Source organism: Condylura cristata, unplaced genomic scaffold, assembly GCF_000260355.1.
Source record: "Condylura cristata isolate star-nosed mole 26May11 unplaced genomic scaffold, ConCri1.0 scaffold00002, whole genome shotgun sequence".
NCBI classification, from domain to species: domain Eukaryota; kingdom Metazoa; phylum Chordata; class Mammalia; order Eulipotyphla; family Talpidae; genus Condylura; species Condylura cristata.
Genome location: NW_004567103.1, coordinates 5,521,355 through 5,542,932, shown reverse-complemented (window position 1 = coordinate 5,542,932; position 21,578 = coordinate 5,521,355). Strand labels below are relative to the sequence as shown.

General features: G+C 49.0%; 1 protein-coding gene across 1 annotated transcript in view; it reads left to right on the top strand.

Annotated features, from left to right (window-relative positions):
• Positions 1-16,048: 16,048 nt before the first annotated feature.
• Positions 16,049-21,578, top strand: part of DAW1 (dynein assembly factor with WDR repeat domains 1) — a 31,999-nt gene continuing 26,469 nt past the window's right edge. The window contains exons 1-2 of the mRNA XM_004674216.2: positions 16,049-16,088; positions 21,036-21,108. Of these exons, the coding sequence (XP_004674273.1) occupies positions 16,049-16,088; positions 21,036-21,108 (113 nt within the window). The remainder of the gene's footprint in view (positions 16,089-21,035; positions 21,109-21,578) is intronic.

Genomic DNA, 21,578 nt, shown 5'->3' with positions numbered 1-21,578 from the left:
CTCCAGACAATGTCCTTGGGGGCCAAGCAAGGAAAGCACAGTCAAAAGATAAGTGGAACCCAGGTATCTGGGTCAAATTGAGCATGAGAACAGCCCGGGGCATGGGGTTGCCTAGAGTTTGGAACGTGTCGCCTTCAGAACTGTAAGAGAAAACCTTGTGCATTAAACCACTGAGGTTGTAGCATCGTGTGTTATAAGGCCTGTAGGGAGCTAACTGATTGGAACCACTGAACCTTCTTTCTTCTCTTCTTCCTTTACCTCCCTGTTGTCCAACCCTTACATGCAGAGAGGACCAGCTGTGTGTAAGGGCATTGGAGGTGATCAAAGAGTGTTTGCATTTTCCACTGAAGATCTGAGGACAATCACTGGCCACCATTTAGTTTATTTATAGAGTAGTTCAGCTAGCTACATGCTCTCATATTCCTCTTCTTCTTCCACCTCGTCTTTCCCTAATCTCTATCATCCTCTTCCCAACTCTTTCTCTCTTCCTCTGTCCACCCGCCACCCTTTTCTCCCTCATGTGTTTGTCCACCCTCCATCTGTGCCCTCATTCATACAACATCCTCTTCCTTTTTTGTTATCTCAAAAGATCATTTTTCAGTTTCTCTAATCCCTGCTTAATTATTTTGTCCTCTTTTTCTTTAATGGTATGTCACTAGTTCTAGATTCATTTGAGTCAAGAAACTTCTCTTTTAAAAACGCATTATCTGTTTTCAAGGGAAAGTTGGAAATGTACATCCTGAAAGTTCTACCTCAAGGTCATTCTGTCTAAGAAAGTTTACAAGTTTGGACTGCATGTCTAAACCCGGAAAACTTAGGACATTTGGGCCAATCAAATATTCTGGTTAATCCTGAGTGACCCCTGTCATTATACTAGGGTATTTTATATTTTTAATCTATTGGAATAAAATAAGACCAGATAATTTATCTCTGCTTGGGTCGCCAGATTTCCATATATAAGAGCTTTCTAGACACTTGTTAAGATCATCTGTTTGGAGATACTCATTAGTAGTGTGGAACCCAACGCCACCTCACACCTGCTATTACATCTTGCTTAACTATGCCACACGCTTTGTAGATTTTTACATTGTTTAAATACTTTAAAAGCACTTTGATGAAACCACCTGTTTCCCAGACTCTGGGATTTCACTGGTGGGGCTTAGAAAAATGTCTGTGGGGGATTCAGAGAAGGGAGTTGACTAATAAAGAATTATCAGTTCTTCATTTTTCAAAACAAAGAAATTACAAGTAAATGAGCAAGCTAAATTTCATTTCATTAAGCACATCTCATACCATAAATATGAGAAGAACAATTTCAATATGATGGGAAACTCATCTTAAAAAGCACAGGGTGTGATGTTAGTGACCTTCATGGCCTTTCTAAAGAAGAGAAAATATTAAAGATTTTAAATAGATACAAATATAAAACAACAAACAGTGTATTTTACTGCCTTTTTTTTCTCTTTCCTCCAAGCTTGTCAATTTGCACGTCAGTGTTGCGTGTGGTGTGAACTGAGGTGAGGGTGGCTTTCTTCTTCCCAGGTTCTGTCTTCATCGCTTGTTGTTGAAACCTCTTCTCCCGCGCCTGTGTTGACAGAAATAGACACAGACTTTTTAAGGCTCTGTCACTCCATGCAAACTCCTCTGCAGAGACAGAAGGGACTTTGTGGCCCTGGACACACTCCATTGGTCATCCTCAGTGTGAGACCTGCGGGCTGGGGAAAGGAGCGCCGGTCCTGTTCCCGTACCTCCCCCAGGGCGGGGAGCTGAGCGTGGGCCTCTGGGTCCAGACGGGCCTCCCCTGCGGAGACGTCCTCCTGCATCCACCTGTCGCGGGTTCTGCCCAGGGATTTCCTTGTCCCCGTGATGGGAACCTGCTGTCTGAGGTTCTCAGTGTGGCGGAATCACTTGCACTGAGGGACACTCTCGTCCACTTCAGTCCTATAGACGTACAATTTCTGGGATGTAGAGTTTCTTGCACACATTTGTCTTTTTTTTTTTTTAAAGTGGTACATGCGACCAAATGCCCGCCCTCCTTAAGAACCTTCCTGAACAACAGTGGTCCCTACCCCAGGGTGCCCCATCCTATGAATTTGGGAAGCAGAACCTGGACACCACCCCCAAATGACTATGGGCAATGGGGTGGCGGAGAGAGCCCGGGCGTTAGTGATTGTTTAAAGCTCCTCTGATGGCTCTGATGGCTGGATTTGGGAAACTGCCGTAGCCAATCACTTTGCGCCATCTCAGTAGCCCAGGATTAAGGAATCCTGCACAGAACCCTCTGGAGTCCATTCACGGCCCCTCTGTGGGCCACGCTGTCAACCACGGCCTCTGTCTTAGCAGACAGGACAGGATAGGGGCTGTCACGGCTGCTAACGCTGCCCCAGCACTTCCCAGGGGCCCTGCCCAGTTTTGGGGTTTGCAGTGGTTGCATATCTGTTATTACCCTCCTTTCCAAGAGGGGGAGCAGCGTGCAGTTCAGAGGTCTGGATTCCTGCGGCTGAGTTGCCACCTGGCTCGCTTGGCTTGCTTACCACTGCTATTCGGGAGAAGAAGGCTGCTGGGAAAAGCTGGCTGAGGCAGTCAAAGGAGGCTTGGGGTACAGCGGCACTCAGGGCGGACCCAGGGGGTCCTGGCTGATGGCAGACGCTGAAGGAAAAGCGCAGCTGGGAAGTGGTACATGACGGGACCTGAGACTTGGCCAAAGACAAATGACATCGTCTTCAACAGTTTTCCAGAACTTTGCACCCGGGGAAAGAAACCCGGCGAGCGTGAGGACTGTCAGCACAAGCTTCCCCTTGTTATCGTGTGGCTACTCCGAAAGTCATTTGAAGGTACAATATTAGATTTGCTGTCCCTAAGTGAGGGAGGGGATACCTCTCGCTTTGGGGGGGGGGGGTCGGTCCACACCGGAGAATGACCCCGCTGTGAAAGGTGAAGAGGAGGGAGCCAGTTTCAGAGGACGGAGGGGAGGGGACTGTATGTCAGGGTGAGGAGCTGGTGGGGTTGGGAGGGGTCTGGCCGGCGTCTGTGGGACTGGCTGCAGCGGCTGGGTTAGACTTTCGGGTTCTGTCTCCATGACTGAACCGGTGGTCGACACAGACTGAGGTTTTCTCCAATGAGAAGAAACCAGCTCTCACTGCTTTGGGAGTATTCTTCACCACTGGAAAGAACCGCCGTCAGCTAGGCAATGACTGGGCATAGGGAGAAGCTTTCACTTTCCCTGCAGCAGACCTGTCACGGTCCTGTGATATTTCCTCATCCCTACTCAATTGTTCATCGAGGATTTATTGCCTTTGGGCTGGCACGGGGGCTGCAGGGGTGGACACAGCCAGGACAAGAAGGGAGGAAAGAGAAACTCCACTCGCACGCAACAGTCACCTGCTCCGGGACCTAGAATTCGGATTGGGATTATTTAGCGCTCCGGTTCCAGCACATACTGGAGTTAACGCCTGTACACCTTCCTCGCATTGCGCGTGACCCTCTATTTTTTTCTCTTCTTTTTGTTTCTTCTTCTTGTTGTTTTTCTCATTGACCATTTGTCTTTGTTATGTTTTCTTTTATCCTCTCGTCTCCCCTTTCTTCTTTCCTATTAACCATTAATAACTGGGTGAAATTAATGTATTTATTAACCAATATCTAAGTATTCTTATATACTAATATGTTATATAGACTATCCCTAAATATCTGTTCTTTGCTTTTATATCTTTGGTTATATTGAAGGAATATAATGAACAGAGTCTGTAAAGATTTCAATATCACACACAGCTTTCTGGCTCATGACATATATATTTTTAAAGATGTATTTATGCATACAGAACTGGGGTGCAGGCCAGAGGTGCAGGGGCGGTGAGGAGATTCACCAGTGACAGAGTGGGGAGCAGAACAGGCAGATTGATGGATCACACTGCTGAGGAAAGCAGTGGGAGAGACAGTAGAGGTCTGCTGTGTCATGTGGGTCACCTCCCCTGGCGGGGGATGGAACTCGTGATGCAGTGGCTGCTACAGCTTCATAGAGCTATGCTCTAACCGGCTGCACCACCAGGGAGGGCCCCCATGACATATTTTAATAAAAGAGAACATGGCTCCTTCTTTCCTCTACCTTATTCTCAAAGGTGAACTTCCTCCTTCTACCTTGGACTTGGGAAGTCCTGTGAAGTTTATACTAGAAAATGCAGCACACATTGTCTGTTTCGTGACTGAGTAATGAATAGTTTTCTTGTTCTGTTCTGGGTTATCAGGTGCCAAACATTTCTAGAACAATAGCAGCAGCAGGACAGCTATCACTGAAAGCCAACATCATTTCATTGCTTAAAAAGTGGTGGTTTCCACTGTGAAGAAACACAGTTTGAATTTTATTATTTTTACCTCTGGAGATTAAAGTCATGGGTGAATTTTAAGAGCAAACACTTCAAGTAGTTCTGCTTTAACATGAAAGCAGGGAACATGTAGCAACATATTTTAGGAAATTTATTTTGGAAAGGACTAAAAAACGGAGCCCACTAGGCAGTTACTTATCTTGAATAGAGCTTCCTGCTTCAAGAGAAAAGTGAATCAAGATGGGCAAGGAAGCTGGGGTTGTCGGAGAACATACCTGGTTAAAGCGACAAATCCAGAAGTTCAGCCTGGTATTGGCCCTACATTCTAAAAGTTTTGCTCAGATAACTTTCTATCTCAAAGAAAAAGGAAAAAAAAAAAAAAAGAAAAAAGAAAACATCAGATCCCAGTGGGAGTGATATCTTCATGCCCTGTGAGATAATATCTTAAATTCTTTTTTATCATCCCTGCAATGTTGCACAGTTTTTATTCATTTCTGGCAACATGACCAGTTTCCAAACTGTCGAACAGATCTGTTAAGAGCTCAAGCACCTGTATTTGAGGTACTGCCAGGGACTGTTCTGGGTGCTTTACCCTCATGCTCTCACTTCATTCTTGAGATAATTTGTCTGGGAGAGCCCATCGTTACACTCAGGCAAGATGGACGTTCAGCTCTGAGAAAACCAGGAGATTACCTACTTCCTCTAGGTCTGCCAGCACAGGAAGGATTGAGCCTCATTTCCAAGACCTGATGTCCTCAGATCGTTTTTGTAGCTGAAAACAGAGTCCATCCACATCTGTTTTAAATAGTCCTCCATTTTTCTTGGGGAAGGCACAGTCAAGGGCAGCTTGAGCGGGATGGGTGTCTGGAAACTATAGTCTGATGTCTCAGCCCCCAGCCTGCAGGAAGTCGGACATGGAGTTGGTGTGACTTGATGGAGCCTCTGTGGCCTCCTCCCCAGAGGCCATACCTTCAGCTCTTACCTGCCCTTTCATACTGAAAATGTCAAGGTACAACAGCAACCAACCGAAACTGCTTATTATTGGAATGAACCATGCTTCGTGCAAATACCAATACAGTCGTCTTTCCTCCCAACGTGGAGACCTCATTTGTTACCAGCACAGCATTCACGTCTGGTCCATGGTTGGTCTTTTTTCCTGAAGCTTCATCACAGTCCTGTATCTTTATCCTAAAGGCTATGGACAAAACTATAAAGTCAACATCCACTAACAACCCTTCTGCAAGTCATAAGAGAAGGGGAGAGAGAAAACATTGCAACACGGCGAGGAGACATGTGTGAGTGACAACAATGTTCATTGTTGCAACCGATCGTGAGGTTTTACTTGGCATGTTATTTATTTCTTATTCCACTACCGATTCTATGTCCCTGGGCCTTTAGACAACCTCTCCCTCCCCTGCTGCCAGCAGCTTAGGGTTCTCATTAGGGGGCAACTCAAAAAGTCATTCCTGAAAGGGCATGTGTCGTAGGGAGGTCCATGTTACACTGATTGTCAGTCTTTTGTTGACTTTTTTCAGTTGACATGGCTCAATCTGGTCCATCTCACCTCAACAATCTATCTGATTATGAGCGAATCAACAGCTTATGTGGTTGCTGCTTCAGCATACATAACTCCTCAAGAACCCTTCAGTCTAACTGGTGCTGCTCATCCCTCAGTTCTGGAACTAACTGCACAATAGTCCAGTTGCTTCCAATTGATGAGGTTGTGTTAAAAGCAAGGGACCTTTTTCCTGCCTTTAATTCTTATGCACGGCATACACATGAGTTCTTTTCAGAAGCAATATTGTTTGGTTAATATGTCTGGGCTACTGTAACAAAATACCAGACATTTAAGTGTTAAAGCAACTTATGCTTCTTTTCTGATAATTCTGGTGGGTGGAAGGCTGGACCAGAGAATCCATGTGGTTGAGGATGTGCTGTCTTCTGCAGTGTAGACATCTCTGTGTGTCCTCACTTGTGGAAAGGGTCTTTGAAACTCGCTTGTGCCTCTTTTTTTTTTTTTTAATAACATTTATTTTTAAGATGTATTTATTTGGACGTACAGAACTGGGGTACAGGCCAGAGGTCCAGGGGCAGTGAGGGGGTCCACCAGAGACAGAGTGGGGAGCAGAACAGGCAGATCAATGAAGTACACTGCTGAGGGTGCAGCAGGCAAGACAGGAAAGGTCACCTCTGGGGCTGGAGATCGAACTCACATTGAAGTGGCTGCAACTAGCTTGCAGTGCTGTGTCCTAACCCACTGCACCACTAGGGAGGGCCCACGCCTCTTTTAATAAAGGCGATAGTCTCGTTTAGGAGGAAGAGTCCTCACGACCTGCTCAGATGCTAAAGCCCTTACCTCAGAATACCAACACACTGGACATTAGGATTTCAAAATTTGAATTTTGGAGGGACATAAACATTCAGCTTATAGCAATACACAGGGAAGAAGATGCTACAAGAGGAAGCATGGTAGGCAGAGACAGGGAAAATTATTATCTGGGTTCCAGTGTCTTTCCACCGAGGGCAATGTTTAATGCCCTCCATGATGGAACATTTCCATTCTAATCAACCTTCTGGTGGGTGTTGGGAAGATGACTGCCAGCTCCAGTATAGGTTCACAATCTCGTCCTGATCAAGAGAAGCATGCTACATGGGACATAAATATCCTCCCCATCCAGTCCCTTTCTAAAGTGCCCTCCCCCTTCATCTTCACCAAGTTCCCTGTCACTAAGGTCCAGTTTTTTCCTACCGAGTTCTGGAACATTCGTCCACATTAAAGCAACTGTTCACATACCCAGCTATCTGTTCCACTCCAAGCAAAGGGGACTCTGAGCTGGGCTGTTCGACACCTGCTTCCAAACATGACTTTCTGCATTCCTCTGACCTTGAGGGCTATCTCTGACAGTTGTCCTCTTCCAGCGTCTGCCATGTTTACATTGTGCTTCAGTTCTGTTCTTCATTCTCCTGGTTCTCCGGAGCTCCTCACGTGGCCAAGGGTGTGGGCAGAGGGAAAGGTGTCAGTGATGGAGAGTAGGCGCCCTGGAGGGAAGGGATAAACTTTGTTCCTGCAATTGAATTGTACCTTTAGAATCTGCTCAAGCTGGATCCCATACTTGCTGCTCCCACTTGCGGACAGCAGTTGCTGGCTGCACCTGGCTTTAATGCCTGACGAGCCAGTCAATGCCCAGTTTAGGATGGGCACCTCCGTCTACTAGGCCAACTGGTCCTTTTGGTTAGGTGTTGAGTCTCTGCACCAGCATCCTAGAGAAAGTCAAGAACTCTTTTTCCAAAGAAGATTGACTAAAGGGCAAGAACATGTTTTCCTTCAAAATCTAGTGGTCTGAGCTCTGAGTTTTTTTCAAGGCTCCTCATAGACTCTATCCATCATCCTGCACAGACAAAGATCTTTTGACTCAAAGGATCATGTAGTAGAACTATTTTCACTGGTTCTGTAGAAAGCCCATTTATGCTCAACACCACTCAAAATGAATGGCTTAGAGGTTCCTCAACAGTGAGATGAGGCTGTCAATTCAAATTGTTCCAAGATTCCCACCAAGAGTTTTGCCTCTTCATTGGTTAGAGAAGCACAATGCTGATGTCCCAACAAGCTTGAGAACCAAGAGTGCTGGTCTTCAAGAAGCAGTCATAAGGTGGCAGATGTTGCATTTAATGGGATTTATCTGTCAACCACTTACATCCTAGGGTTTTTGGCTGCTTCTTGCTCACTGCATATTGCCAGTAACATGTTATCACCTTAGGGGCTAGTGCGGTTCCCCCTGGGCTCCCAAGACACTAAACTCCCTCCATGCCACAGACTTTCAATCTTTCCTCCTATAAGGGTTGTGACTGCCAAAGGTTGTGACTGTAACCTGTCCATAGTCACTCCCAGACTCCATCTTTGAGTTTGCTACCTCCCATCAATTCTTATACCAATTAATGATTGGGAAGGACTGACAGTTTGAATGAAAGGAAGCAGGAAATAAGTTTCCCAGGTTATTGGAGGGCTGGAAGAATAGATTGAGCCAAACATTCAGGCAGGTCTACGAGAGCCCCCGTGGAGAGCTGGGCAGCCAGGTCTGCAGGCAGCTGTGCCATGGCCAGGGAGCAGAGAGTCGGAACTCCAGCACAGTGGGCTGGCCCCCGTCTGGATGGCCTGCCTCTGCTTCCAGCTCCCATGGAGACGGAGATCACGTGTAGGCCATTCTGCTAATGAGGCTGTGGAACTACAGCCCGGCTCCCTAGAGACCGGCCTTCTGGTGGCCGCACAGACTCTGTCTCCAGGTGTTGCTTCTGCTTCCTGATGACCCAGCATGTCCCTTTGGCAGGACTCAGAGTACCAGGTGGTGGGGATGAAACCACTGTTTCCTCCAGTGGTTGTGAAGCCACCCACCAGGGATGAAAGAGAGTTGAGTGAACCAAGCTGCCAGACTGCCAAAGGGGTCAAGAAAGAGTTGGGTCCTTTGCCTGGACAGACCTCCTCACCTCCCCTACAGAATCATATGCACACTGTTGTGTGGAAACAGAAAGAATGAGCCATGGGTGCTGGAACAGAAAAAACAGGAGGCAGGAAGTGTTCCTGCCTTGTGTTTACTGCCTTGTGTTTACACGACTGTTCTTTGACCCCCATGTTATTGTCGCATGTTATTGACGCACTTGCTGAGAGCTTGCGCCTACCCCCAGAATAAAGTGTGCCTTTGCTTGCTGACCATGAAGTGTGTGTTTTAATCCTTCGCTCAGACCATCTCTGCTGTCGTGCTGGCGCGGCAAGAAAGAGTTCTGGAAATGAATGGATGTATCATCTGCTTTCAGTATGTAGAAAAAAAGAAAGGAAAATTCTGGAATTCTCTGAAGAGGAGTTGGCTTGGGGAAAGGATGAGCTGGAGGTAGAACAGGAGGAAGTGAGAAGGAAAGGGCAAGCGAGAGTCAAAGAAGCTTAGGGAATAGAGAGGACCAGTGGGGTCCAGGCAAGAAAGAGGAGCGGAGAATGCAGATGTTCACTGGAGGAGCATTGGAGTTCGGTCAGCGACAGCTGTCTGTGGGAGCCCTGCTGCTCTGCGGTCCCTGGAGGCCTGAGGGACTCAGGTCCCGGGAAATTGTACATCCACCACAGTCCTATGGCAGCATCCATCTGCAATTCTTTTTTTAATTTTGAAAATAGTTTTGTATATATCTCGGCCCTCCCTGGTGGCACAATGAGTTAAAGCGCAGCACTGCAAGCTGGTGGCAGCTGCTTCAGCACGAGTTCGATCCCCAGCCCCGGAGGTGACCCACAGGGCGTGGCAGACCTCCCCTGACCCATCCGCTGCTCCCTTCAGCAATGTGCTTTGTCAATCAGCCTGTTCTGCTCCCCACTCTGCCTCTGGTGAATCCTCTCACGACCCCTGCACCTCTGGCCTGTACCTCAGTTCTGTATGCATACATAAATAAATCTTAAATTTTTTTTATTAATTCACATCTATTTACATTACTGTCTGTTTTAAAACAATGTTTACTCCCCCCACCCAATTCTCCCACGCATCATTACCATAATTGCCCACGCTCCTTCCTCTGTCCGCCTGATCCCTCTTTCTCCCCCTTCCCTGCAGTATATCTCTGGTTTATAATTGTCTGTTTTTGTTGTGGTTTGTATTGCATGGAGCTACCATATGACCCAGCAATTCCACTCCTAGGGAGCTACCCAAGGGACATAAAATAACTTTTTAAAAAACCATAAGGAATAACAAGAAATCTCAAGCTGTCTTATCTTCCCAGAACTCCTATGTCTCATCTGTAAAGTTGGGGTGAGTGTCTCTATTTTTTAGAAAGACTTATTTATGCATACAGAACTGGGGTACAGGCCCGAGGTGCAGCGCTGGTGAGAGGATTCACCAGAGACAGAGACAGAGCAGGGAGCAGAACAGGCAGACGGACGAAGCACACTGCTGAGAGGAGCAGAGGTCTGCTGTGCCGTGTGGGTCAGCTCCGGGTGGGGGATCGAACTTGCGCTGAAGCGGTTGTGGCCAGCCGCTGTGCTGCTCTTCAACCCGCTGCGCCACCAGGGAGGGCCAAGAGGGCCTTGATTTAAAGAGATTTTATGAAGATTCGGCAGGTAACCCTTAACCCAGGGCGTGGTGCATGGAAAGCCCGACTGTAACCTTTGCTGGTATAGTTGCAGCTATCGGCAGGTTTTGATTCTTACAGGAATATCACTACACTAGGATCACTGTTTTATAAAGTATTCAAAAATGGATAGTCTTTCTCAAAAACATTCCATCATGGCTTAGAGCACCATTTAAATGTCCTGGGAAAAGGTAAATGCAGTCGAGAATAAAATTTTCTAACACACCAGTTTTGAATATTCTTTCAGAACCTAAAGAAGGATACTTGTACATGATGAGCTCTCAGCAAATACACTACGAAGGATGCAACGAGCTAGCATCTGTCTTCTGTACTGCTTTGGCATTTTGGGGACTAAACTTCAAAGTTGTATTTCAGGAAGCCAGAAGAAAGCAGTGGCCCTGCGTCACTGTGGTCTTCTGAGCACCCAGCGTAACTGCAAACAGCTCCCGTGTGCACTGCTGCCCCCTAGTGTCCACGGCGGGGTAGCAGCTCAAACCGCAGAACCCAGAACCGGAGTGTGGAAATCTCCCGAAGTGACGTTTTATAGACAGCACCCACTGCACCCCAGGCCACCACACTAAAGTGAATATTTTAATAAGGCAAGTATTATAATAAAGTGATTCATGTGATTCATGTGAACTTTTCTGGTTTCCCAGAGTATGTACGAGCGACGTCTATAGTGGAGTTTATTATGCATGCCCAGTAAGTGTGAAGGCTGCTATCTATTGGGTGTATCTACCAGGCCTCGTGTGTCTAGGATGGTTTGATTAGCTATAATACAGAGATACAACGTGAGCACGCACAATGGGAAGGATCATGCTGCAAGGCCAGCTCAACGCAGTCACAAGCCTTCGATTTGGAACCAATCTCCGTGGTGCTCAGTAAACACAAGTGCACAAAGGCTTCCCTGGTGGCCCAGGGGCAGAGACTCACTGCTATCTTCTCTGCAGCCTGAGTACGATCCCCAGCCAGGGAGTGACCCACAGGGCACAGCAGACCTCTCCTATCTCCCCGCCAGTCCCCTCAACAGTGGATTTCAGTGGATCTGCCCGCTCTGCTCCCCACTCTGGTGAATCCTCTCACCCCTGCATCTCTGGCCTACACCCCAGTTCTTCTATGCCATAAAAGAGAAGGGCAACAAAACTGAGGTGCATCTCACAGAGGTGATGAATGTTAGCATGTCAACTAAGTAAGTCACCGAGACTGATCATCACAGTGTCTAAAGAACATTCTAGGTGCCTAGAAACTAAAAGTGGTAACTTGCCATTTTTATCATTTAACCTGTACAGGAATCCCATGAGCCAGCGCTCCTGCTTCCCCCCATAAGTGGAGGTAACAGGTTCTCATCGTGATCCTGGTAGAAAGCGGCAGACTTGGATTCAAACTTTAGTCTCCTCTGGCTCCGACTTGCATCCTTTCGGGGCTGCGATGTCACCCATGGAAGGACACCTGGTTCTGGCAATTCTAACGAGCCTCGAGTGACATTCTTTCCTAAGCTTTGCAGCAGAAACTGAGCCAAATAAGGATGCAGGGAGACGTGGGGCTTTTGAGCCACTGGGGTCAGTCAAGGGCAGCTTGGAAGGATCAACACAGCCCCTGCACTCGGCATTTCCTTGAGGTCTGGACCTCCTGGGTGGAAGGGAAGTCTGGGCAGTTAACTAAAGCTGAGCCAGAGAGGAGGAATTTGGGTGCCTGGTGTGAGCTCAGCTTGGTCTCTCTGCTTGCCCAGCAAGCTGGCCCTGGGAGGCCTGGGGAGCAAGAGACACACTGGGAATCCTCTAACCCAGAGGTGACACCGTCCTATCATTTGCCTCAAGTCACAGCTCATACTGCTGGTGGCACTGCGCAAACCACAGCCCGGTGTGCTCATCTGACAGTGACCCACATTTCAGGCAGGGCAAAGGGAACCCGCCCAGTGCTCCCAACCCAGGCGTGACCACCGCCACCAGCAGATTGAGAAACTAACCTGTTAGCTACCACAGACAAGTGTTAGTACAACTAGTATAAATATTTTATTTTTCTCCCACTACCACAAATTACAGTCGAGCTTCCCACATTTGGGGGAATCGCAGGGGTCAGCACATCCGGAGTGCACTGGATAAGCCTCGCCCTGGGAAAACCACCTTCGTGATCATGGTTTCTCCCCTGCCAGGTAAATATACAACTAGTGTAAATATTAAAACTAGTTTGCATTCCTGGGGACAAACTTTCTCTGTCCAGCCAAGTAGATTTGTCTTCTCCTAAGAAATGGCCTGTAAGTAGAAGTAGAAAGAATTTAAGAAAATCCCCCAAAGGCACTCTGCCTGGAGTCAACACTGCTTTTGTCTCATATGTGCTTTGTCTAAATGCACATACATGTTTAATTATTAAAATAAACCACACGGGAGTTCATTGCAGGTAGCATATCCCTTTATCTCAAAGTAAATTGGTGTGTTTTCCTGTAGAACAAGAAGCTGTCTTATGTAACCACAGAACAATGATCTAATACTGTGATCTGAACCACAGTCTGCATTCAAATTTCAACCAGTGTGCTCACCGTGTTCTTTTAGCTAATTATTCTCCTGGTTGCAGACCCACAATCTCTCTGTGCATTTAGCTCTTCTAGCTTTTTAGTATTGTCTAATCTGGAGTGTTTTTTCAGTCTAAATCTTTCTTGACATTGACAGTTACTTTATATAATTTCAGGATGGGTTCTCTGATGTTTCCTAAAGGTGAAAGGCAGTAATGCACCGAGGACATGAATTACAATGAAATGTCCTGTGCTTTCCAGCATGGGAGGTATAGGAAGTCAGTCTACCCCTGTAGTGGTGAACTTTGACTACCCGGCTAATGGTGTCTACAAGTTTGCTCCACTATGAAGTTACTATTGCTCTAGAGGCCTCATTTAGTTTATTATTTTCATAGCAGTACTGTTTACAAAACAGGAAACTGGTCAACTTACCTGTTCATCAACAGAAGAATGGTTAATCATGGTGCATTCACACAGCGGACATTAGTAAAGAAATAGAAATGAGTGACAGTGACTGTAGACACCTGTTGAAATAAACGAGCCAGGAGACCTAACACTGAGTGACAAACAAAGGTAGGCAATGCTTATCCCACGGAAGAACTGTTGCTGTTGGTAACAGCATGGATGTGTGTGCTATACATAGAAATGAAAAAGATAAAATTAGGGGGAGCAAGAAGTGAGCTGAGGAGAAGTACAGAAGACGCTGCCTACTGGTCATTGAGGAGTCCTTTTGGGGTTAACATCAGAGTGGTGTTGCCAACCCCCTCACAGAGATCATCACAGAGGCTTTGTCTGAGGCCTGGCTACAGATAGTGCCCCCACACCAGAATTGGGTGCAGCCTGGCGATCAGAGCCTCCAGGCAGATTTCTAAGGTCTCAGGCTCCCCGGCCAGTGACACTTTCTCAACCTGGTGCTCACCTGTAGTTCTAGGTCCTTTACCGGAGGTCTTGTGCAGAAGGGGGGCTCCTGGGTGATTGAGCCCCGCTTAGAGCACAGAGGGGACAACTTGACACGTTCTCCACTCAATTAGTATCTAATACTTGTCCATCCCACCTTTTCCCATTCCTAGTTCCCCTGCCCCCAACTTGAAAGACCTTGTTTTATTTATTATTTTAAAAAATCATTTATATATGCATACAAGAACTGGGGTACAGGATAGAGGTGGGGAGGGTGAGGGGGTCCACCAGAGGCAGAGTGGGGAGCAGAACAGGCAAATCTACTGAAATCCACTGCTGAGGGGAGCAGAGGGGAGACAGGAGAGGTCTGCTTGCCTGTGGGTCAGGTCCCTGGTCAGAGATTAGAATCGGTGCTGCAGTGGCTGTGGACAGCTTCATAGCACTGGGCTTGAACCTGTTGCGCCACCAGGGAGGGCCAAAAGGCCTCATTTTAAATGGCACAAGCATAAGAAATTACACGGGTGAACAAATCTGCCAAAGATCCTTCATTTCTGTAGATAACGCTTTGCCCCTCCTTATTTTAAACCTTTTCCAGATTTTTAATGACCTGGAAAAGGGTTTTGATTTCATTGGGTTCCCATTTCCCAAGTGTGGGATGCTTATTGCTGTGGATAAAATAATGTATGTGTTGCCTATTTATGTGAGGTTAACTATCACTTCACTGAGATGTTCCAATTCCAGTTCTCTCTCCAAACTTCTGAGCTGCAATAATTTGCTTTTAAATTATTTTTTTTGAAAATGTGAAGTAAAATGAGTGAGTCAATCTAGAGACATGGTAAGAACTTAAAGAAAACTCAGGTATGGAGGCTGGAAGCATAGGAGAAGTCTCTCATTTGTGATGCTAACACAGGCATTTCTTAAGCTTGGGACACTCAGTGGAGGTATTGAGGCCAAGCTCCTTAAAAGAAGTCCAGGAGCTGGAGCTGGCCAGGAGATGCCTTGTTGGCGCGATTGCACCCAGCTCTTGGGACCCAGAGGAATGCGCCCACCGCTGTGCTACCATGGCAATAGATGGTTGAACCGATAAGGTGGAGGCAGATTTGTGGTCATCCTATCTAACAGCCTGAGGCGCCATAAAGGGAGTGCAGGCATCTGGCAGTTGCCTGCGAGGTGTGATAAGAGAAATTCCTCACTTCCCCCATACCTCCTTCTCAGTAAAATTCCACTCTTCTCCTCCAAACTCCGACCCTTACTGCCTAATGATATATAAAGGGGGGTCACGGACAATAAAGAGAGACTCCTGGATGAAGAACCTTGGTGTCCTGTGTTTTCTTTAACCTCATCGTCCCTCCCCGGACTCGGCTCCTATTAGCCGGTCTCGGCTCCTATTAGCCGGACGCGGCAATGCCTCCCATAGCTTCTCCTCCCGCGGCAATTTTCTGTCTGCTTGCCAAATTTCCCTGGGCAAGCAAAGAACCTATGCTAGCAAGAAATGGAACAGGCCAAGTGAGGGCCTTGGAGCCTGAGGGCCGCAGGCACAGGGCAGGTGAGGCCGCAGGTGTACAGTCTTCTGTACCCGCCTGCCCCCCAACAGTCTGGACACTTCCCTGACAGGGCTGGCAGGAAATAGGCCCACCTATTCCTGTGTCTGGACTCTAAGAGCAAAAGCGTGTGAAGCGGCCGCAGAAGTGACACTACCACCCTGAAGTAATTTCCCTCTCAAGGGCTCAGGGGCAGGGCGCAGGGGCCTGGGAGGGCCGTCAGCAAGTCAGCAACGGGGTTTTCCTCCCACCCCTCCTGATTGGAAACCCAGGGGGCTTAGGTGCTCCCTGGATTCCCCTCCTGGCCTGTCTGGCCCCTGTGAGATCCCCGTTAATGATGATAAGGGGGCGCAGGGTGGGGTGGCCTGGAGCGAACTGTGCTTTGGGGCCCGGGTCTCCCCCCTCCCCCAACCCTCAAATCCCACACACACCCCCAAGACGCCCCCACCCCCCAGCCCCGGGGTAGAAGCGAGTGGCGGGAGCAGAGCTATCTCCCGGCAGGTGCCAGGATGCGCAGAGAACCACCCTCCAACCCCACCCCCCGCGCTAGGCAGGCAGCTCCCCACAAACCCGCCCCAGCTCAGGGCCCCGAGGCCCGCAGAGGCTTCTGCGCACGCGCACACGCTTGTTTGGCGCGTTCCCATGGCTACATGTCGGCAGCCCCGGGTTCTGGGAGCCACACGATGAAGCTCAAGAGCCTCCTGCTCCGGTACTACCCGCCAGGTACGGATGGGCCGCACCTGGAGCCGTCCTGGACCCCGCCAGGGAGGGGCCAGGGCGGAGGAGGGAGCCGGGACCAGGGGCCTGCGGTGAGGTGGGGGGCGCCTAGGACCGGGGCACCTGGTGGGACGCTGGACTCCGCCTCGCAACTTTTCAGAGGACTCTTAGGCCTTTCTGCGGAGGGATAAAGCTGTCCACTGCTTCAAAAGGAATCGCCGGGAGGAGAGGCGGGGGTCGGTGATTTCCTGGGGTACTCCTTTCAGCAAGGGAACACCCACAGGGACATGTACATGCTTTTTACTTCAAACACACTGGAGTGATCAAGCCCAGGAGCGTGGGGAGTGCAAAGAAAATGCAAGAAAATGCAGACTCAACCGAGAACACCACCGGGGTGTGCGCCCCTGCATTCTTCCTCTCCTGCCCGGCTGACTTTCCCCTGCTGGTGTGTGGACTGGATTCTGGCTTTTCACCTTTATCCCCCACAGTCTTGTGTTGGGGTCCCCTGGCTGATATCAACTATGCAGGCCCTGACCTGCAGACAGGAGGCACAGGCCACGGGCCAAGCATGGGCAGGAGACCCATCCAGGCTCCTAGCGGGGAGAGTGGGAACCCCAGGTTCATATTAGCTCAGTACACAGGTGGGCGGTGGGGAGCAGCGAGCCAGGGGTGCAGGGGGAAGAGCAGCAGGAGACAGGGAACAATGGAGCGAGCACCCGGGACTCTGCAGGTGTCTGGGCTGGAGGTGACTCACTTTCAAGGGCTCTAGGTGCAACTTTGGGTAAGTGCCCTGGAGAGCAAACGGGGAGCTTGTGGGAGCCCTAAGGGGGGCCCTAGTCCAGACGTGCAAGCAGGGAGTGGTGAGCGGCTCCCCCACGCGGCCACCTCTTGCCCTGATGCTCTCCAGCTCCAGCACCGCCTGGACCCACAGCCCCGTCATCCTCTCTCCTTCTGGATAAAATCTGCTCACCCCCTGCAGACTTCTGGGCGCCCTGTGCGCTCCCCTCCCTCCACTTCTCCTGCTCCACTGCTCTTCCGATCCAAAGAGGAGGCTTCTCCGCCATTGTTCTCTGCTCCACGGTCTCCCCAGGCTTCCGTGTTCATTTGCCTCAGAGTCACCTACAGGGAGGCCTTCCTCCCCCACCACAGCAGCCCTCCCCTCCCCCCTCCCCCTCTCTCTCTGCTGCCTTGTCTCAGGTGTGTTATTTATCATCCTCTGAAGTCTCCTTAATGTGTCCCCTGCACATGCCCGCCTCTGCCCTGAAACTCAGCTCCTGGGATGACCTGGCCTCTTCTGCTGGGGCTGCATTCCCCAGCCCAGAGGGGCCCCCAAGGAGGGCCCCCCTCAGGGTCATGAAGCAGCGGTGCAAGTGCACAGAGGTGTCTGAGTGGGGTCCCTCCAGGTGTGGAGATACTTGTGAAGAAGTATTTCAGATGCCAGGGCTGCCGCTTCTGGCTTCTGCCGCCCGCCAGCGCCAGGTCCGCAGTGTGAAGCTGGCATTTGCTGGGTGACACTCTCCCCTCCCCCCTCTTAGAGTTCCAGTTAAGGGGTCCCCAGGAGGAAATTGTAAATGAAGAGAACAGCCTGCTCTCAAACATCCTGCAGCTCCATGGGGCTGTGCTTTGCTGGAAGGCAGCCGCTCCCCCAGACAGCCTGCTCAGTGACTTCTGAATTGGGGCAGAGAACACGAGTTCTGGAGCCAGGATAACTGACTCGAACGCACACAGCACGCACATTGTGGCTTGCCCTTGCTTTGCTCTGCCTTGCCCCAGTGAGGGGGTGATATGAGCGCCCCACAGCACCCCCTCCGTGGGGGGTCTCTTCCTCTTGGGGCGGACCTCCTTAGAAGACCGCTTTCTGGTTTCTCTTCTCCCTCCTCTCAGGCCCCGGCCCTCTACACCCCAACACCCCACTTTCTGACACTTCCCTATGGATGGCTCTGCCCTTTGATAGCTGTGGCACACACAGCTTCTGCCTCCAGCACCCTGTCCTGCCTCTCGCCTCTCGGTGCCCTGGCTGAGGTCTGCACTTCTTCCACACCCCTGTCCCAGGGTTCTGGCCCTGTGGGTGGCTCTGGCCATTTCCAGGCTTCTCACAAGACTCCAGGCCCTTCCTCCTCCTCCTGTCAGCCACTTGCTCACACCAAGCGCTGGGGCCCCTCCTTTCCGCTCTCCTGCTCTCTCCACTTGGTGAGCTACTGCGCACCCCAGGCACCTGCAGGAGTCCCTGGGGGCCAGCAGCGTGCCTGGTTTTCTTATTGAAGTTTCACTCTTGTCCCATTTCTGTCTTTTTTCAACTCAGCAGTGGGTTCTCTCACTGGGACGTAAATGTGATCATGTCACTGTTCTGTTCTCACCCTTCAGTGACTTCATTTCAGCAACGTCAAAGACTGTGAGCTTCAAGACCACAGTGTCCGGGGCCCTAACCGTGTGCTTCCCCTCCCTGTGGCCCACGGCCGCCATGGCCTGTTCCACCCCAGGCAACACCATTCCTCTCGGGGTCCCTTGGGTGGGCCCAGTGGGGCTCCCTTCAGGTCCCTGCAGATGGTGCTCTTTTTTGCTAGAAGAATCTCCCACTTGATAGCTGCATACCAGCATGCTGGCATTTTTTTTTTTTTTTAGCTCTTTCCACAGAAGTGACTATAATAAAGTGCATGAAACCTTACATGCGCCTTCTAGAATTTCCAACTTCTGAAGCTATTTCATGGTTCCTTCCCCTGCTGCCTTTTCTCCTCAGCATTACCTGCAAACCTCCGTTGTACTTACATGGCTGATCTCCCGCACTTGATGAAGAGCTTCACAGGGGCTTGTTCAATTCTGTCTACCCTGTATCTCTCGCATGAGTGTGAAGCCAGGTGTTACATGGGCACCCACACACTCATCATGAGTGAGAAACAGAAAGCTGAGGGCTCTTTGTGGAACAGGGGTGGGTCAGAGAGGTGGTCTTGATGTCCTTCCGGGCTTGGAAAGTCCAGGGTTCTAACAGCAGTCTTACATTCCAGAAAGGCTTTAGATTCCTGCTTGCACCTTTTAATGTTTACCTTGGAACAAGGAGGTCATCTCATCAGATTGCTAGACACTTGACTGCTGAATTCCAATCTTTGGTGAGCCTTGTTAGGCGAGAGGTTCCCAGGACTGCTGCAATGCAGGTGGATATTACAAGCATTGGCAAATAGGAAGAAAATCACTCATCCCTGAATCATGCTAACTTGACTTTTATCCCCTTTTCAGATAAAGCAATTCCGTCACTTCCTAATGCTCTTAATTTCAGTCCTCCCACTTGCTCCTGAATGATGAAATGCTCTAGAGCGTTCTCTTATTGGCATTCTCTGACTTAATCCCTCTCCTTACCTAAGTTCTCGATGTCTAAATGTCCATTGCAGTTATATGGCCGATCAAACACCATGCTTTCTCTCTTTATCTTTGCCACACTCATTAGTTCATCGCTCTTCAAGATGTGAGGAGTAGGTGTCGAATGTGTGCTTTTCAGCTGACTCAGTTATGGCAATCTTTATCTTTTATTTATTGTATGCAATCCCTACTTCTTTGGCCAGAAGAAGGATAAGCATTGTAAGCATTTGTAAACATTATTAATGCTTAGTAAGCATGAATTAAGCTGGTTAATATTCTGAATACTTGCTGCCTATGGTCTGGGTAAGGAACCCTCAGATCTTTCGAGCTTGGCCTTTTATTCAGTACCTTACAGGTTTTTGAGGGTAGAGGCTGCTTACCTAAATGTTTTGGAAGTTAGGCTTGTTGTGTAATGGTTCACAGGCAGGGGAAGACCAAGCATATTAAGATAATGTGGGAAACAATCACTGAAGACAACACATACTTCTGGGTGCATCTCCACCTGCTGTCTGTATTCTTCACGACTGGTGTCACAGCCTCTTGCTCCTCTCAAATGCAGGGGTGTGGAAGGGTGAGCATATGAGCCAGACAACTGGTCACAGCACAGACATCAAATTATTGATTTCAGATTTGGCATTTTAGTTTCTAGACCCATGAGTATAGCAAGCCAACTAATTTTTAGTAGTAGACTTTGACTTCTAATGTTTTTCTTTTTATAGAGACTGTGTGGCATAACTAAAGCAGAATCTTACCTATGCATTGTCTCATTTTTATACGCATTTCCTTAGGATTTCTGAGGTGGGATTGGCCAGTGTCTCCGGTGACCTTGGGGTTGTGATGGGAAACCAGCCCCTGAGCCTGGCAGTGCCATGGGTGGGGGATGCTGCTTTGGGGCTGCCTGGTTGTGCATCCCTTTGGGGGCTACTGTAGGGTGGGTTCTGCAAGACATGGAGCTGGGCTGAAGCTGCTGGAAGCCAATGGCCCACTGGGATCCCAGGTGGAGCAAAGTTTGAAAAGGTCTGAGGCTTTGTTATGGGGTTGCTGCAGGCTGTGGGTTGCTGAGGGGCCCTAGGTTCTATGGGGAGGGGAGCGACTGGGCAGCTCAGGGATCCCTGAAGTGGTGGTGGGAAGCTGGCTACAGAGCTCTCCGTGGTAGAACAGGGCTCAGGTCTCCCTTTCAGTTCTTTGACTCCCCCCTTCTTGGCCCTTTGGCTTTGTGGTTGCTATTGTATTTCTTGTTGCCTATGATTTGGGGTTTTCCAGGCTGCAAGTGTCTCTAGTACCTGGTTGGGGTGTATAAGAAATTAAAGAAAACCCAGTGGATTCACCACTCTGTCTCCAGCCCTGAGGCCTCTCACTATCCACCTTCTCCTCCTGAACCTGGGTGATGTCAGCACATCTGCTCTCAGGTGTAGTTAGCTGTCAGGTGAGGAGTGGGGGAGGGGTAGTTTGCACAAGTTCATTTCAGAATCAGGCATGGCAACTTTTATGTTGAAAAATTAAAAAAAAAAAACCTAAATGAAAAGTAAGTATGATGAAATAGTCTGTTTTTCAGCATCACCCTATCCCGAGTGTCCCTTAACCTGTCTCTTGTTGTGGCAGGAATCCTACTGGAATATGAAAAGAGTGGAGAACTAAAGACCAAATCCATAGACTTGCTCGATCTCCATCCTGGGTAAGCTCACTGTGTGGGGCCGTGTGGATGTCCTGTCCAGTGTTTTGCTGGACACTCTGATGTGGTGGTGGTAGGGGTGGGCTGATGAAGGCAAACGGCATAAACTACAGGCACTATATTGCCAACACGATAAAATACAATTGCTCTTCTGTGGTTTATTCTTTTTTTCTTTAAAATTTATTTTATGTATACAGAACTGGGTTATAGGCTGGAGGTGCAGGGGGTGAGAGGATTCACCAGAGACAGAGCGGGGAGCAGAACAGGCAGATCCAATGAAATATACTACTGAGGGGAGCAGTGGGCGGGTCAGGGGAGGTCTGAGTTCAATACTGCAGCTGCAGTATCCCACCTCTTTAGGTCTCAGGCCCACATTAGCTCTGACTTCCTTTCTTGCTGATGATCTTGACATGTTTGAGGAGAACAGGTTATCGAATTTTGAGACTGCCAATGAGCACACGATCTCCTAATCA